Genomic DNA, 19,029 nt, shown 5'->3' on the forward strand with positions numbered 1-19,029 from the left:
TAATGTTTCAAGTTGAATTTCCAAATTTTCATATGAGTTATACTTGTTTGCTATACAAAGTATGAATCTTGAAATGTTTTGCTCAAGTGTTGATATATGGGATTTAAACCCTCTTTGAGATTATGATCTTTGGTGAGGTAATGTGTTGTTATACACACCTTGATATTTGAATGATTTGACCTTTTGGTATTGAAAGAGTTATTTTTGAAGTCGAATGAGAAAAGAAATCCACATGTTGATTTATTATAAAAAGGGGTAGCATGATGGCTCCCGATATGAACTGTTGAATTGCGTTGTGGATTTTTTTTGAAATGATCTGAGCTAAGTCAGGGAGTAGTCTTTAGCACTGAGTGGGAGGTATAGCTGTGATTGGTACTTCCTTATAACTACATGCCCCCATAGGGTGTAAGCCTAAGGCTGATAGATGTAGTGATCACTAGTGAACAAAAGATTAAGGTCCTACTCTGATGGCAAGGATAGGACAGCTTTCCCCAATATGGGTTGGATGTTGGACTCCATGTAGCTCACATGGTTTATGTCGGTTGTAAGAGACTCCCAGTGTGTGTGTGTATTATTTTGATTGAGATGAAAAATGTAATAGTTTGAAAGTGTGAGTTGAGAAAGTTATCGTTTCTGAAGAATTTGATGGATATTTCTATATCTTAAAGAGAATTGTTATAAAAGCTACTCATTTTGATGACTTGAAAATGATTATGAAAGTGATTGAGATTTACTATGATGACTCACATGTTTTCACCCGATGTTTTTTACTCTATGGTGATTATGATGATTTTATTTTGAGCTATGTGAGTCTCTTATTACAGCATGCATATTTTCCTATGAATATTTGTGATATAGGACTTTTATGAAAACTTGCATACACCCCCATATACTCGGTCCATATTCCATTGAACTAACTCATGTATTCGTACATGGGCTACATTTTCCCTATAATGTAGGTTCAGGTGCTCATTCCTAGGCTTGACGTGATTCTCCAAGCACATTGGTCTACATTTTCTGCAGTGGTGTGTCCTCATGGTTTGAGGACTGGTTATTTCAGATTTCACTCTTTTATTTTGGGTTATTATTTTATTTCTTGATGTTAGGGTCAGTTGGGGTCTGTCCCAATGGCTCAGTGTTATACAGTTTAGTAGAGGCTTACCAAACTAGATGGTTAGATTCATCAGTCTTGTGGAGAGGTCGCATTTTGTTACTTTCCGCATCTCTTTCATTTTGAATTATGATATTATGGAGAGTATCTTGATGTTTGATTATAGTAATCCTGTCGATGAGTGTTGAATGGTATGAAAACGGCTCAAAGGGTTAGCTTGGGGCTACTTGTAGCCTTAAGCACCGTGTAACACTTCGGGACCCATTTTCAAGGCGTTACAGTTTCCTTCCCCAATACAAATTAGAAGAGGTTCCATCTCCAATACAAACTCAAATTGAAGGTTATTTTCTTTTCCCATACAAATTCAAATTGGGGGTTATTTTCTTCTCCAATATAAATTCAAATTGGAAGAGTTTTATTCCTGGTTAAGTAAGGTGGTAAAAAAATTTTCAAAATCTATTTGGAATTAGATGTCATGCCTAACCAATGGGTCTTACGTGTAGAGATTCATGAAAAAAATAAGAGATGTTTTGATAGTCAATATCAATATGTTAATTGCACGGTTCAGCTTTATGAAAATCTTTGAAGCACGGAGAAAGTATGTTTAAATAAATAATACGTTAAGTCTAGTCTCAAAAATATTAAATATCTCGACAAGTCTTGAAGTAAGGGGCATTTTGTGGGCAATGAAATTTTATTAAATTGAATCCTGTACGAAATTCGAATTATGTTAAATTCAAGATAGATTAGTCCCAAATAAATATTGTGGATTAATATAATTAGAATAATTATTTAAGTCCAAACATGTGTGGATTTAATTAAAGTCCAATTTTGATTAGGCTAGCCCATTGATTTGGGCTATAAATGATGAACCCACTTTGTTAAGACCAAGATATTGTCATATTCTAGAGGCCCAAATAAGTGTCATGTGTCAAACGACTTGGCATGTCTAGTCAAGTGAAAGAGTCAATAGGTCTATGCCACATGTCAAAATGATGCAGCAGGCCTAATGAAATCAAAGCCCATAAAAAGGCACCACGTCACTTGAATTTGATTGGAAAAGGAAGTCCATCTTCATCATGACTTTTCTCTTTCCACAACTATAATTAGGGGTCTCATAATTCAGAAAAAAAAAATCTCAAAACTCTAACAAAAAGCAAGAGAAAGTCCGTAGATCAAACACTGTAATTCCTCTACAAAGCTCAAGCATTCAAATCAATTTTATCAAGATTCAAGATCGAGACCGCAATATTCAAGAATAAGCTCAAAAGCCTTTGAATTCAAGAACAAGTCAAGATCAAGTCCCTCAAATCAACAAATCAAGTTCAAATTCAAGATCAAGCTTTAAGCCTTTGAATTTATATTTAAAAAGGCAAATAAGAGAATTCATAGAGATTGTAACACTCACATATTGAAATCAATAAATTGATTGTTGCAATATTTTCTTGTCTCGATTACTTATTTTTCAGTCACAAAAATTTTATTGTCAAATAATATCAAGGTATGGTTGTCACTAGTACAAGCCTCTAATGCAGAATATAGTTTAATTAAACCAATATATTTTAAATGCGAGTGAAGCATAAGACCAATAAATAGAGATCCGTATAAGCTCTATGAAACATCAATCACTACCTCAATCTCTGCTACGTCAAGGCTGAGGATACACAATTTGCACTCTGCTACTCGAATCAATACTTGGACGGAGTGCAGAAGAAAAGAAAAAAGAAAGAAAAGCAATGGTGAGTACGAAACACGTATACTACACAAGTATCATCGATGACCGACCATAATTCAAAGTGATTGAGATAACCACCACCCTTACTACTCATGTTTTCCCATTAACCTATAATCGGTAAGTACATTAATTCATCCTAGCAAAGTAACCCAACACAACAGTCATAGTAATATCAATAAACAGGGTAGATAAATTAGTCCAGGTGAGTTAATTCTATTTATTTTATGATCAACAATTAAAGAAAGTTATTTTATGATGGAGATTCACTAACATAGTTTATTATACTCAATCATCATGTTCAATCAATAATATGAGATAAAATAGTAAGAGTGTATACATATGTGTATATCATGCTACGATTAGGTGTGACACAACAATCTCTCTAATCAAGCTATAGCCACACCCCACGTCTCATAATATCTCAATCTTCAAATTACCGAAAGATGGTACAAGATAATGTAATGTAGTGAAGTGAATGCACAATACACAATATCAAAAACAAGGTTCATTCATGATAATACGATACAAAAGGGAGAAATCAAACATAAAATCAATCATGTAAAGGAATTCAATGCAATAAAGTAATGATAGTGGAATGATAATGATATAAACTACTGAATGACATCATATACACCTTCTAAGCTAACGCATCTAGAACATGACCCATAGAGGAACGAATTGTATACCACATGGGGCAGCGAACCATATACTATCACAATCTCGTATCTTAATCAAACTTGCCAATAAAGACCTCGGTCAAGAATCTTGTAAAATGTCTCAATACACCCTGCTGGCAAAGACCCCGACCAAGAATTTTATAAAATAAATCAATCAACCTTGTTGGCAAAGACCTCGACCAAGAATTTTATAAAATGTCTTATTCAATCTTGTCGACAAAGACCTCATCCAAGAGTTTTATAAAATGTCTCAATCCACCTTGTTGACAAAAATCTGGATCAAGGATTTTAAAAAAGTATCTTATTTTTTAAAAAAAAAATAGTACTACTCGGTGGTACAAAATCTCATGAATATGTATGTAGGAAATGAGGATGTAATGCTTAAAAAATCAAATCAGTATGAAGATCATAATCAATTAAATATGGGTGTAAATGAGCTAAAAATCAACTTAATATGTTAATAATGTTGTTTTTCTCAAGTTTAGCAAAATCTGTATTTTTCAAAAAAAACTTCAGACACATGTTCAAATAACCATATGAACAATCAAATGAATTTTAAACTCTATATTTACAACTTTTAACTTTAAACAATAAGTTCAACCAAACTTATGAACATCAATAAAATGAAGTTCAAACTATTTTCTGGAAAATAGCAAAACCAAATGTTAAGAATTTCAACACAAGTTCAACCAACTTATGAACTATCAAAATGCAGTTTCAAGAACTTGAAACACAAGTTCAAACAGTTGAAGAACTATCAATATAAAGTTCAAACTATTTTCTGAAAAAATAGTAAAACCAACTTTAAGTAAAAAGAGATGAAACAGAAAGATTCAAGTTCAATGAATTCACGATGTGTCCTTAAGAAAATTATTCCCCTAAAGTACCCGAGGTTATATAATATATCCTCCTAGGATAAAATTAATCACTTTGATAGAATAGTGGTATCTCAAATTCTGTCGAACTACAAATGCACTCAATAGTAGCAAATCAAACTTGAGTTTTTTCAAGAAAGAGGAGTATTTTTTCTTTAAAATTTCATATATGTATATGAGAAAAAATTTAGATATTTATAGCCATTCAAGTGTTGCTTCATGAAGAGAAGCAATGGTTTAGAAAGGTGCACCATTTCATAAAGGTGCAACTCTTTGAAAAAGTCACAATCCTTTGGAAAGGTCATAATCATCCAATCCGAAAAGGTGCCTATTCAAATTGCATCCTTTGTCTAGGTGTCTTTCCGAAAAATACACCTATTCTTTTTCCATTCACACCTCTTAAAAACGCAACAATCCCCACATTAATGGGTAATGGCTATTTTATAAAAAAATTACGGACAAGTGTGTGATTTATAAGCAAAAACTAGTTGCATCTGGATAAGTGGGTTTTCCTTTGAACTTTTCGTAGTGAACATGCATCGGATGCCTCGTCCAATCGATATATTTAATGTCTTTAAACTATCAAACTTTAATGTACACCTAGACAACACAAGTCACACAACCAACCTTTTACCATTTATGGTTCTCATGATTTTATTTGTTTCATCCATGAACACGTTCTGATTTTATGAGAGTGTAGAGAATAGGCCTTTACTATCATTCTCCTTGAAGCGACTTCCACTTCACCCTCACATAGGTGATTTCTAAACATTTAATTCTATAGATCAAACTATTTGATCAAATATGCCAAACTTAGAAGCCATTAAAAATTATCAAACCATAAGTGTTATCCTTGTTCTCTGAACATTGTCTTCATCATGAGAATGGGTTGAGTATATTGATAATTTTGAATTATCAGTCACAACTTTGTTTGATCTCCTTGAACCTAGATATTGGGATCTCCAGTCTCCTAGGTAGAGTTACCATCATGCTGACTTGTCCTAGGCCTTAAACCCATTCCCTTCTATAATCTCTCAACTCCCTCTCTAGATTGGCCTTTATTGTACATGGATCCGACACATTATCCTTTGACTTCACATAGTCAACAATGATAATTTCATTAGAGAGTAGTTCTCTAACGGTATAATGTCTCTGTCTTATATGACGAGATTTATTATTATACATCATGTTCTCTACCATACCTATCGCCTCTTGACTATCACAGTGTATATATACTGGTGCAAAGGTTTGGGCCAATAAGGAATATCTTTTAGGAAATTCCAAGGCGTTCAAGTTCTTCAGTGTCTTTATCTAATGCGATAAATTCAGATTTTATTACAGAGCGGGAAATAAATATCCATTTGGATGATTTTCAAGAGACTGATACTCCACCTAAAGTAAATACATATCCACTCATGAATTTTACTCATTCGATCCGGTGATCCAATTTGAATCACTATATCCTTTAATTATCGTGGATATTTATTATAAAATAAAGTATAGTCTTGGTATGTTTTAGATATCGGAAAACTCTTTTCATAGCCATCTAATGAGTTTGATTGAAATTACTCGTGTACTGATCCAATTTACTTATGGCATATTCTATATCTAGTCGCATATAATTCTTGATATACATCAAACTTCCCAACACTCTTGCTTAGTCCAAATTTGATTCACTTTCACCTTCATTCTTTTGAAGTGCAAAGCTCACGTCTAATGGAGTCTTGGCAATACTAAAATCCAAATACTTGAACTTATCAAGTACCTTTCCAATGTAATAAAACTGTGACAACGCCAATCCTTGTGGAGTTTTACGAATTCTTATTCCTAAGATTATATCCATAATTCCAAGGTTTTCATATCAAACTTGCTTTCTCTAAAGCATTTGTTTCGTCACATTTATGTCAGAAATGTCTCTACTGATGATCAACATATCATCTACATACAAATAAAAATTAACCTTGTGATTTGGAGTTTCTTTGATGTAAATACATTTATCACATTCATTTATCTTGAAACTGTTTTCCAACATAGTTTGGTCAAACTTTGCATGCACTATTTGGGTGCTTGTTTTACTCCATAAAGTGACTTAACTAGTTTGCACACTTTTTTTCTTTATCAGGAACAACAAAACCCTCGGGTTGTTTCATGTAAATCTCTTCCTCCAATTCTCCATTTAGGAATGCTATTTTCACATCTATTTAATGGATTTTATGACCATATACCACCGCTAAGCAACTTATATTCGAATGGACGCTATCCTTATTACATGCGAGTATGTATCAAAATAATCAAGACCTTTTTGTTTAAAACCTTTCACTACAAGTCTTGCCTTGTAATTTGTCAATAGTACCATCAGCTTTCATTTTCCTTTTGAAGATCTATTTAGAACCTAAAGGTTTATTTAATGGAGGAAGATCAATCAACTCCCAAGTATGGTTGCTCAAGATGGATCAATCTCACTATTGACTATCTCTTTCCAAAAGGATGTGTCCGAAGATAACATCACTTCTTTAAACGTTTTAGGCTAATTTTCATAAAATCTGATCCAAAGAATGTTGACGTTCCTTGATGTGTACTGCACCTTGGATTCTTATCATTAAGTACATTTTTGTTTATTCATCTCGAGGTCGTTTAGACCCTCCATTAGACTGCTCATGTCTAGTTTTATATAGATAATATGTTTAAAGAACTCAACATTATCTGATTCAATTACAATATTTTCATTAATATTTGAATGTTTGAATTTATAAACCAAAAATTGACATGCTTTACTACTTTTAGCATATCCAATGAACACGTAGTCCACAGTCTTAGGTCCTATTTTTACCCTTATAGGCATAGGAACTTAGAATTTCGCTAGACACCCCCCACACTTTAAAATATTTTAAGTTGGATTTTTTTCCTTTTCAATTTTTATATGAAATTGAATGTGTCTTATTTTGGAGCACTCTATTGAGTATTCGGTTAGCTGTAAAGATAGGTTTCCCCCACAAGTTTTGCGTTAAACTCAAACTTATGAGTAAGACATTCATTATTTTTTTTAATATTCAGTTTTTCTTTTCCGCAATCCCATTTGATTGAGGTGAATACTGGGCAGTAGTTTGATGGACAATTCCATTTTATACACATATTTCCGCAAAAAGAGATTCATATTCTCCACCCCTATCACTTCTTATCGTTTTGATCTTTTTATCCAAGTGATTTTCAACTTCTATTTTATATTGCCTAGATGCGTCTATTGCTTCATCCTTACCATTTAGCAAATAGACATAACAACATCTAGTGAAATCAACGATAAAAGCTATAGAACATTTTTCCCACTACAATATGGTGTTGACTTCATATCATAAATATTTGTATTGCTTAATTCTAGAGAATTAGAATTAAACCTGAAATTTGGGCCAGGTCGGTCCATTCTGGCCCGGTTAACCCGACCCATTTAAGAGGACCAGCCCGGTGGGCCACTAGATTCCTGGGCTACCGGTCTTAGGCTGGGTTGTCTGGGATTGTCAGCCTGGTGGACTGGCCCGGTTACAAAATTGGACCAGGCCCAACGGTTACCTGGCCCACACCGACCTTGTAATTAAAAAAAATTATTTTTAAATATTAAAAAAGTTGTTGATTGGGGACCAAGTTCAATGGGATCATTGGCAGCCCAACGGTTATAATGTCATTGGCTGGCCCAACGGCCAATTGGCCAATGTTTTTTATTAAAAACAGTAATAAATTTTTTTTATATAAATAACGAAAATTCAAAATTATTTTTCACACAATCTCAATCTCTCATTCTCTCTCAAATATTCTAATTATCTCCTAAAGTGCTCAATTTTATTTTTTAATTTTGTAATTACAAATATCAAGTGGAAGTTTTTCTAAATTCGCAACTTTTGGATACTTTCAAAATCTTGGTATTGTCGTTCCATCTCTTACTTTTAATTTTTAATTAGTGTATTATTTTTTGAATATTTATTATTTTGAATATTTATTAGTTTAATTTGTAATATGGATAAGTTGAGAAAACTCAGTAAAAGTGTTAAAATATCTTATCCTGAAAGTGGTAGTGATAGTTAAAAAATAAATTGGTGGCGGTTCCGATAGAGGTAGTTCAAGTACTAAATATACATGCGTGCCTTAGGTACCAGTTAGTTTGAGGATGAAATAGGTGTAGATTCTCACGATATGAATTATTTAGAAGCTCAAGAAAATTACGGTATAGAAGAAAAGAATGAAGTAGACGCAATAGATTTAAATGTAGATGATGATAATATTGTCTAGACACCAGAAGTCCAAATTCCTACCAAATATAGTACGAAATAATACCATACATAATATATGAATTATTTCTTCTAATACACCCTATCAAACGACCTCTAAAGGGAAATCTGAAAAAACAAAAAATCAAGTTAAAATCGAACTAAAAATCATCAAAGTATTAATATTTCACTTCACCGATAAAATATCAAATATCCATAATCAAATGCGGTCTAAAACGAAATTTTTTTAAAAACTTTTGTCAAAATCAGTTTACCCACGATACAAGGACCTTAAATCTTAAAAGTTAATAAAAACCTACTCAACACCGACCTTCAAATCAAGATTTTTGATTTCATACTTTGAATTTTCAAAACTTAACTTTATCAATGAAAACCATGTAAAACGAAGTGGGTAGTCTTGAAAAATGAGTAAAATGGATGTAGAAATATATACCCAACATTTGTAAGAGAAAAACACATTGAAAATCGCCTCAATTCGAGTTTTCTACCTCCCAAAATGTCAAAAATACGAAATTCTTGAGATTGTTTTTAAATAAAATCTCTAGAATCTTTAGTGGCGACCTTTCGCAGTCGCGAAGGCCTATAGTAGCGACTCATCATGATCACGACTAAAGGTTCGCGATCATGATGGCTGTTGCAGCAGCAACAATTGTCCACACTAAAACGATCATATCTCGCTCATATGGACTCGAAATTCATTGATTCTTTTGCGTTTGTTTTAAAATTTCGATACAAAACTAATGATATCAAACACATGCCCAAAATAGCTCATTCAATTCAAGTGATAATATTAAAACTCAACAATGTAAAACTCCAAAATCCGAACAAGTACTCAAAACTTATTTGAGACCTCCCCAACACAAACCAATAGTGCTATTAAGCTAATTTTGACGTTTCAGACTCAACAGAATCATCAGATTTACCAAAAGAGATCATTGTCAACAAGTTACAAATAAAACCAACTTTAAACTTTAATAAAAGCTATTATTTCAACCAAACATTCAAAAAATCACAAATAGGACCTCGAGATCCAAACCAACTATGCTACTAACCCAGAATCAACATTTCGAATCTAATGAAACTAACAAAATCATCATTCGATACTCAAGCAGTCGGCCAAGGTCAAACTATGCGCTTTCACGACTATTCAAAACTACAAACTCGTATAATTACTCCCAAACACATCAACGACTGTGCAAAACATTCCCGCAACTTATAAATGATATAAAGCAATATCGAGAAAGAATAAAATGGTCAAAACATAACAACATTTAAAATTCGCAGTGAAAATTGTTACATCATCTATCAAAAATACAAAAATAGATGGAATACCAAAATTGCCTTAAATTTGAATTGAATGCGAAGAATCAAACTTGCTCAACTTCTACAATTGGCATAAGAAACGAAAGAAAATATTTTTGGTCTATAAAATAATGATTGCTATAGTGTTAACCTGTTTATCCTATGCTGCTAGGATTGATATATATATCCTTGTCTCTTCTGCCTAACTTTTTAATATCATCGACTAGATATTGAAAAGCATTGTAGGATGGACCTCCTTGTCCAACGCTATTTTTTGCCAACATGGATAACTTGTCAACCGATTTCTTGAACTTATCTTTGTTTGTTACCATCAGATCTTTCACCTCCTTCTCAACAATGTATCTGTCACAGATGTCTTTCATGTCCAACCCAATTTTCCACACCTCACCCACAAATCTACTGGTGACTCGCTGGTCCACATAAACAGCCCAACAGATCATGGGCTTTCCTTGAACAATACTTTCCATTGTTGAGTTCCATCCACTGTGAGTTAAAAACCCACCAATTGCTGGGTGAGCTAGTACCTTCTCTTGTGGAGCCCAAGTGACAACATACGCTCTTTCTTTGCAACCGTCCGCTAGCTCCTTCACAAATTGGTGGTTAAATTCTTCTTCCCTCGATAAGTTAGACCTCATGACCCACAAAAATCTGATTCCACTGTTTACTAACCCATGCCAGAACTCCAAGATTTCCCCCTTTGTCAAAGTTGCAAGACTTCCAAAACTTACATAGATTACGGATTCTATGGGCTGTGCATCGAGCCATTGAATCGAACTGAGGTCTTCTTCCCACAAACTATTTGAAGAGGACATTATTCTTTTATGATCAGCAAGCCTAGTCTTGAGTTGCAACTGTAGGGGCCCAACAACGTACGTTTGAGGACAATGAGAGCGAATGAGAGAGAGTAATGGGCCGTCTAAATCTTCAAATGTGTTTAATATGAGACCATGAGATCGAGGTATGCTATGGATTTCCTTGAGAGCGAGTTGGCAAAAAAGGTCGGTCTCACAATTGGTGAGACGATAAAATGGAAAATCGCGACGCCGTAGTAGACCTTTCATGCCAGGTACATTTTCTATCAACATGTCCAACTCATTTCCTTAAAAAGAAACGGAACCTTTTGCTTGTTACATAGTCATAAATCACTAAGAGAACTTCAGATACAATAGAAAAAGTTCATCCAAGAAGTAAAATGAAATTGTCTCATCTTTTTCATTGATGTTTTCTACTTCGAAGAAGCTCAACGTACCTTGTGTAACACTGACATATATAATACTAGGTGTAATACTAGCACTCCATGTTTTGTTTGGTTATTTCAATTTCAAACTACATAAGCATTAAACAATCATAATTTCATTTTTAGTTACAGTTTGCATTTCCCAACAACCACGACATAAATACCAACCCTTTTAGAAGTAATTACACTCTCTTCCATTTTTTTAATTACTTTACTTTCTCCCTATTAATATACATAATTAGCCGACATATACATAGCATTCTGTGTATATGTTGGGATTTTTGTAATACATTTAGAGAGCTGAGATTTTTTGTAATATTAAAAACATAAATTGTGTATTTGTGTAATTTTTAGTATATATTATCTTGTTTCTTTTTAGTCAAAGCTCTACTGATTTAATGTAATTATTTCCCTAGTACACAAAAAGAAATTAGAAGAGCTCTTGAACATACAAGCAGTATACCCACAATTCCACTCTATATGATACACTAATACAATTTGAAAAAGATTTTTAATTTTACAAGAAACTTTTTAATGTAGGTTTTTAAATATATAAAAAAAATTCAAAACTCTTTAAATTATTTTATCCGAGTTTACCAAGAGTTAAGTATTTAATTCCCTGTACCTCCAACTACCCTATAAAGCGGAATGGAGAAAGAGAAACAATACTTCTTAGTTTTAGTTGATCTTTCCTGAAAATATTTGTTTCAATTTAATTATCATTTTGATGAAATCAAGAGTATTTTGTTATTTTTCTTCCAATACTATCCTCAACATTAAATGATTAAACAAATTATATTTACTCAAATTTATATTTTCAAATTATAATTAATAAGCCTAATTTGGTAAAAATAAAACCCTAATAAATGAGTGCCAAGTAAAAAAGGGACAACTATTTTGAAACACAGGGACTAATAAATGATTTGAAATTAGATAGATTTTTTAGTTGAAATTACATGTCTAAATAAGAATTTTTTTCATAAGTACATAGAAAACTCCACATATTGTGAAAATTATCATTATTTTTTTTAGAATTTGATATTTAAAATGAAAATGGCATATTAATTCCAAATACTATTCAACTCAAGTTTTATCAATATTCTGAGGGAACAAAGGGGAAGCGCGATATCATTTACTCCTTCCGTTTCAATTATGTGTCATTTGAATTTCAAAATTCAAACAAGTGTATCTTTGACCTTAATTTCTTTATATATTCGTTAAAATTTTGAATTATCATTATAGTGACTTACAGTATTTTCTTTACAAAATTTCCAAATTTATAGATGTTATTTCGAAAAACCTAATGATATGGTGCCTAATTTACGGTCAAATTTAAAATGTTTAATTCTCATAAAACGAAAAGTGACAATTAAATTGATAAATTGAGACCGAGGGAATTAGAAGTAAAGAATGAAAAGTTAAAGTACCTTTGAAGGGAATATCTCCGGCTTGAATGAGGTTGGGGAAAGATAGATAAACCCAGAGGCAACAAGGACTAATAGTATCAAAGGGGATAACTGAAACTCCCATCTCATTACCAATATCCACTGCATAATAAAATAAGGCATCTGGTATAACACACGTCACAGCAGGCTCTTCTGTAAGTAATAATACTTCTCTAAGGAAGGGCTCAGCCACAGCTTGCAAGGAACTAATAAGCTCTCCAAATGACCGTGGATGTTCCTCCGGAAGACCATCAGAAATAGTCAAGAATCGAAATTTGGGATATTGACTGAATCTTGATTGAACGTCGGTGTGACGGCACAGAAGCTGTTGATTATGGTTGGTGTTTAGGAAAGTAACTTGCAAACCGGCGAGACAAAAGAGCTCGGCAAGTTGAAGCATGGAGTTGATAGGGCTTTGTATTGGAAGAGGGAAGAGGAGCACGTGAGGAGACATTTCTGATGCTTCTGCTGTGTTCTCATAGTCCATCAGTTCTGACCTGTCTCTGCACCTTGGGAGGAATGGGAGATAAAGATGGACAGATAGATAATAGCTGCTCCTTGCTTCTACAACTAATATACTTACTCCGTTCCGTCTCAATTCATATGACACTTCAAAATATTAATTTTAAATTTATCTTTGATTTTATTTTTTAAATATTTTAAGTTATTAATTACTTTAACTTATGAAACTTTTTATTAAATTTTTAAATATAAAAATTTATTTCAAAATACATAAATTTCATATACAATTTTATATCTAAATTTACAATGAAATTTAAAATATTTTGAATTTAGAAATCTGAACTATATAGAAAAGGGATAATATAGCTTTGGCAGATAAAGGGATTTGTCAAAGATACGGAGCCGAGAATTTGTTACTTTAGTATATGGAGTTGGTGCAACTTTCCCTTGTTTTTAGTCCAATTTATTAATGCCACTTGCCTTTTCCTTTTCTACTTCTCCTTTTTTTTTTTTTTTTTTAATATTTTCATTCAGTCAATTTGCAAAATTTTCAATTCTTTTTGAGGTAATACATAAATATAATCTTAAATTTGACACCAAATTATAATTTCAACTTTAACTTTTAACAATGAATAAATATGACCTTTAACTATTTAAAACTACACAAATATGACTTCCGATCCTACGTGACAAAACGCGTGTTTATCACGTAAAATTGGGCGCGTCCAGCTTAAAATCTAAGGGGATAATACATAAATATGATTCTAAACTTTGACAATGCATAAATATAACCTTTAACTATTCAAAACTGCACAAATATGACCTTTAAATGACTCTTCACTATTATTTTTTAATTATTTTTGGTTCAAAGATGAAAATGACATCTAATTTCTTTTGTCATTGCGGAAAATGAGCAATATTAAAGGTTTATTAATTAGGCGGGTCAGCCTCATATGAAAAAATCACGCGGGTATGTATATATATATATTATAAAGCAGAGGACAAATTTAAGTTATATAATATATCTAAATATTATTTATTTAAATATTAAATTAAAGATGAAACTATACTAATAAAAAAAACTATAGTTTTAATAAAACGTTATTAAATTAATGTTATTAAGGATAGTAGTAGTAGTATATTAAATTAACGTAATTAAAATGTTATTAAATTAACGTTATTAAAACGTTATTAAATTAACGAGGGGCGGACCTACGTGGTTGCCATGGGGTTCACCCGAACCCTCTCGGTAAAAAAATTATGTTGTATATATATAAGATAGAAAATGTATATTTATGTACGTATATTAATGTTGAATCACATAAAACAAGACACTTAGATAGCCTAGTGGTGTTACTTGCTCTTCTTGGGCGCTTCCTTTAGCCTATTGCGCGGATTCGATCCGTGCTAGCAGCTGCTTTTTTTAATTAAAAAAAAGCTAGGTGTTGCTATAGAAATAAATAAAAAATAATAATAATTATATTTTTTTTAATTAGAAAAAAGTTAGGTGTTGCTGCTGTAGAAATAAATAAAAAATTATTATTATAATAATAACAATAATAATAATAATAATAATAAAAAAGACATCATTTTAACACAAAAATAAAACTTTGACAGTGCACAAATATGACCTTTAACTATTCAAAACTGCACAAATATGACATCTCTCCAAGTCAACCCTTTTAACGACGTGGCACGGTGTGATTGGATTACCTTTCAACGTAGGCACGAGCGAGACTCACGCATAGTGTTGCAAAATTGGAGGTCATATTTGTTTAGGTTTTGAATAGTTAAAGGTCCTATTTGTGCACTATCAAAATTTAAGGTCAAAATTATAATTTTATGTCAAATTTAAGGTCATATTTATGTATTAACTAATTTTTTTTTTAAGTTTATGACCATGAGGTTCCATCTACTTCAGCATGAAAAATGCATTTTTTTTTTTTAAACATAATGCATAATCAATATTTTAAATTTATTTAAATATTTTCATTTAGATATTCGAATCAAGTCTTGTTCTAATTGAACATGTTAATTTTTAATAAAGTATTTCAATTAGATATTGTTTATTTTAATTTTGAGAAATAGTCCTCACAAACGTCAAATAGAGTAAAGTAGAAAACTGTTCAATCACCCTCATATCAAGTATCACTGAGAGAAAAATGAAGATGATAAAATAAGGGAAAAAACACCATTTTCATCCCATATTATATAAGAAAAGTTTAAGCTACACTTAAATTATATAAGTAATCTATTTCACACCTTAACTATATAAAAGTGATATTATTACCTCCCCGCGATCCCTATTTTAAGGCGCATGTGTTACACTTATTTTAGGCGCGTCCAGCCTATTAAATAATAAAGTAAACGGCTAAAAACATTAAGGGAAAAGGCATCGTTTCCACCCAAACTATAGTCGAAAAGTTGAATCCACACCTAAACTATATAAGTAACCTATTACACACCTTAACTATAAAAAAGTGATATTTTTTAGTGACGTGGTGCTGATGTGGCAGTGCGTGTAAAACACTACACCACATGCAAGCGGTGGTAGCCTGACAGGGTGTAAATAGTTTCATTTTTTTATAATTTAGGTGTGTAATAGGTCACTAGTATAATTTAGGTGTGACTTCGATTTTTCGGATATAATTTGAGATGATAAAATAAATACAAATGATGCATATGCATGTACATGTACAAACTCGCTGCCATGTATAGATAGTTGAGATCCATGGGAAATGTGCGACGTCCACATGCACCCTTCAGAACTACCTGTTGTCCACAAAGTAAACAATCATATAATTGATAAATTCGAATCCACTTGTAAGCCACGAAAAGTATCCCAAAAGTTCCAGTGCCTCAAATGAATCATAACCCTTGGCTCTACCCATGGTTCATGAAGAAAAACCAATGCTACTATGATATGCACATAAAGTGATATGAAATAAATAGGATGTACCAGCACAAGACAGGACACCACAAAAATTATAGAAAATGGTTTTTTTACTTAACAACTATTCACACTATAATCCAATCACATTTTCCATGCTCCCAGCTTGTTTAATACCTGAAATAAAGGCACCTCAAACTCAATCATCAACCAAACCTAGCACATAAGCTAATATTATAAATATTCAATCCAAACAGTCAATTAATTGATTTTAATCCTTGCACAATACACCAAAACCTGCATAAATGCTTATCATCTCATTTATACAAAACTCCACATCCTCATTACTATCTTATTCAAGGAACTAGCACATAAACACTTTGAAAAAAAGTTAAAAAAATTCTCAACTTCCTTTAAAAAAAATTTTAGAAAACCAAATCAAAGCTCTACCCTTCCATAGAGACTTCAAATGATCCCAATCTGATTAAATACATATTTTGTATGAGACAACAAAATTATAGACACCCATATTGGTATAATTAAATTTTGAGTCCAAAAAGTCAACCTCGAGCCAAAAGTGCAAACCTACAATTTTATTTAAAAATCACGTTACCATAACTTGAAGAACTCAAACATGAAATTTCTTTTAAAAATAGAGATAAAATAAACCTTTAGATTATTAAAATATCATTTCTTAACTTTAGCCATAAAATTTTCTAATTTAAAATCAAGATTTTGAAGATGAAATCATTGATAACAAATTGATAAAAGTGTAAATATAGGGTACTAGTCATACCCTGTAATGACCCGAGACTACCCCCTGAACGTCACACGGTGCTTAGAGCCACAAGTGATCCCAAGTTAACCCATGGTACTGACATAATTCATGATCATTATTCGCATTGAAAATACTTTACACACTAGGTAAAGGATCATGACACTTATCTATGGTTAAAATAATCTTTTTTGGATCTTTAAGTATATGACAAACAGTTAGAAACTTAGCTAGAAATTTGTGGGGTATTACAATATCTCCCTCTTGGGATCGTTCGTCCTCGAAGAAAGATTGATATTAGAATAAAAAGATTGTAGTTACTAACATGAGACTAAATTTCTAAAACTGGTCATGTTTCATAAGTGGAACCATCTTTTGATAGAGCACTAACTCAACTGATATATATGGAGCTTGTTCATACACATAAGAATCGTATGGAACAAGGTAACATGAAATTTGAAGAGTGCAATAGTAGGAGGAAAATTTATTACTCCTATTGAATCATTATTAAGAGTGAACAAATAAGGGTACTTGGCCATCATGTCTGCAAATAAAGGACATAGCTGAGCTGAAAAAATAAAACACCTTATCTGACATTGATTTCTGAGTTGACTTGATTGACTATAAGGAGTTGATTCTTCCGAGAGTTCAGAACTTAATGGAAGCATCCATGATATGATCGCATATGTAGAGCAGAAAAATAATAGTATTCTATACCTTAGGCAATTCAATTGTTAACTTTCAAGCTTAGTGACACTTTTCAAATACTCTTCTCAACTATAGTTTTCCTCATAAATACTACACTTCACTTTATGCTACTTATAATCCTCACATGGGTACAGGTGACTACCCCTATCAAAGTTTAAGTTGAACTACATACTCTCATCATGTTCAATCCTAACTAGAAGTCACAAGGTACTAAACATAATATAATAATACTAGTCTAAACTACGGGATTCAATATACTATCTTTTCAGAGTCCTTAACTGAAGGCTAATTCTCCTTACCACTTCAACACTAACTCCGCGATCTAATTAGAAATTCACTAGGGAATAATGTATTCATCCATTTGTATACCAACATGACATTCAAGCCTATCATTATAACCACATATGAACTTTTAGGCAACCAACCCATCTAGGACTTTTTTCCATATTCTCTAATACCTCTACCAATAACAATTTCATGAATTTTCTCCAAAAAGGTACACCAAAGTTCTCAGCTAACTACTACATATACCAAAGTCTTGCCTCGATCTTTCTTCACACTTATAGCCTTAGATAATACAAGAATACAACAAATTTTCTCTAACAAAGAACATTTACTCTCTCTCATCTAAATCATTGTTCGTCTACTTGCATCACCACTATCTTAACATAAGAAAGGTAACTAAAGTGATAGAACATGAGGACTTAAAACATGAAAGAATACTATACATAACTTTGACACTTGATTGCGGCCTAAAGAATATAATATCATTGGCATGGATTTATGAAAGAGATTTGAACTGAGGACAAACATAACATAATGTGATTTCACTAGTAATTAAGGGTGTATCATGAGTTTAGGAAACTGAGCACACTATGAAACATGGGTGCATACTTATCATAAGTTACTTAACATAAGACTAAAATTTATAGATTCATAGAACTTAACATCCTAATAAGAATCTATTACTTCTCTTACTAGGAGCTGGGAATGAACACGAATATGGATGAAATTTATAGGAATTGATCACGGGTGTGGCTCTATCACGCAATGCATGGATAAGCTGCCATAATGACTAATATCTAAGGAATATGCTAGAGTAAGGATGGACCGCTATCTCATCATAACTCTTATTGACATAAATCACAACCTAATTCCCAAGACTAGATTTGGTTCTTCACCCTATCATCTCCCCCTTAGATTAGGTTTTGATGTATGTCAATAAGAGTTCTACGCCTATGGGCCGATATTCTAAGCCTATGAATCTATTCTATATCCTTAAGACTAAGCCATACTTTCTTTACTCTAACGGTCTACACATGAATGCTCAACTCACCCAGATAAACTATATTTGGAAAATAGTAACTTCATTCTTGTGCACTCCTTTTATATATGCCACCCTTAACTTTCTACAACTTCTATAATCATCGTCATGTCCTTACACTTTTCTTAGTAAATGTACTTGCCTCTTTAAATACACAATCTTCCCTTCTCTTCATAGTTTGATAGTATTA

The 19,029-nt window shown here is 32.3% G+C and overlaps 1 protein-coding gene across 1 annotated transcript; it reads right to left on the reverse strand.

Annotated features, from left to right (window-relative positions):
- Positions 1-9,926: 9,926 nt before the first annotated feature.
- Positions 9,927-13,575, reverse strand: LOC107878059 (7-deoxyloganetic acid glucosyltransferase). Its single transcript, XM_016724928.2, has 2 exons — positions 12,663-13,575; positions 9,927-11,097 (listed from the first exon to the last, which is right to left on the reverse strand). Exons 1-2 carry the CDS (start codon positions 13,165-13,167, stop codon positions 10,133-10,135), a joined length of 1,470 nt encoding a protein of 489 aa, XP_016580414.2. The 5' UTR covers positions 13,168-13,575; the 3' UTR covers positions 9,927-10,132.
- Positions 13,576-19,029: the final 5,454 nt, after the last annotated feature.

The sequence above is a fragment of the Capsicum annuum genome, chromosome 7, assembly GCF_002878395.1.
Source record: "Capsicum annuum cultivar UCD-10X-F1 chromosome 7, UCD10Xv1.1, whole genome shotgun sequence".
NCBI lineage: Eukaryota > Viridiplantae > Streptophyta > Magnoliopsida > Solanales > Solanaceae > Capsicum > Capsicum annuum.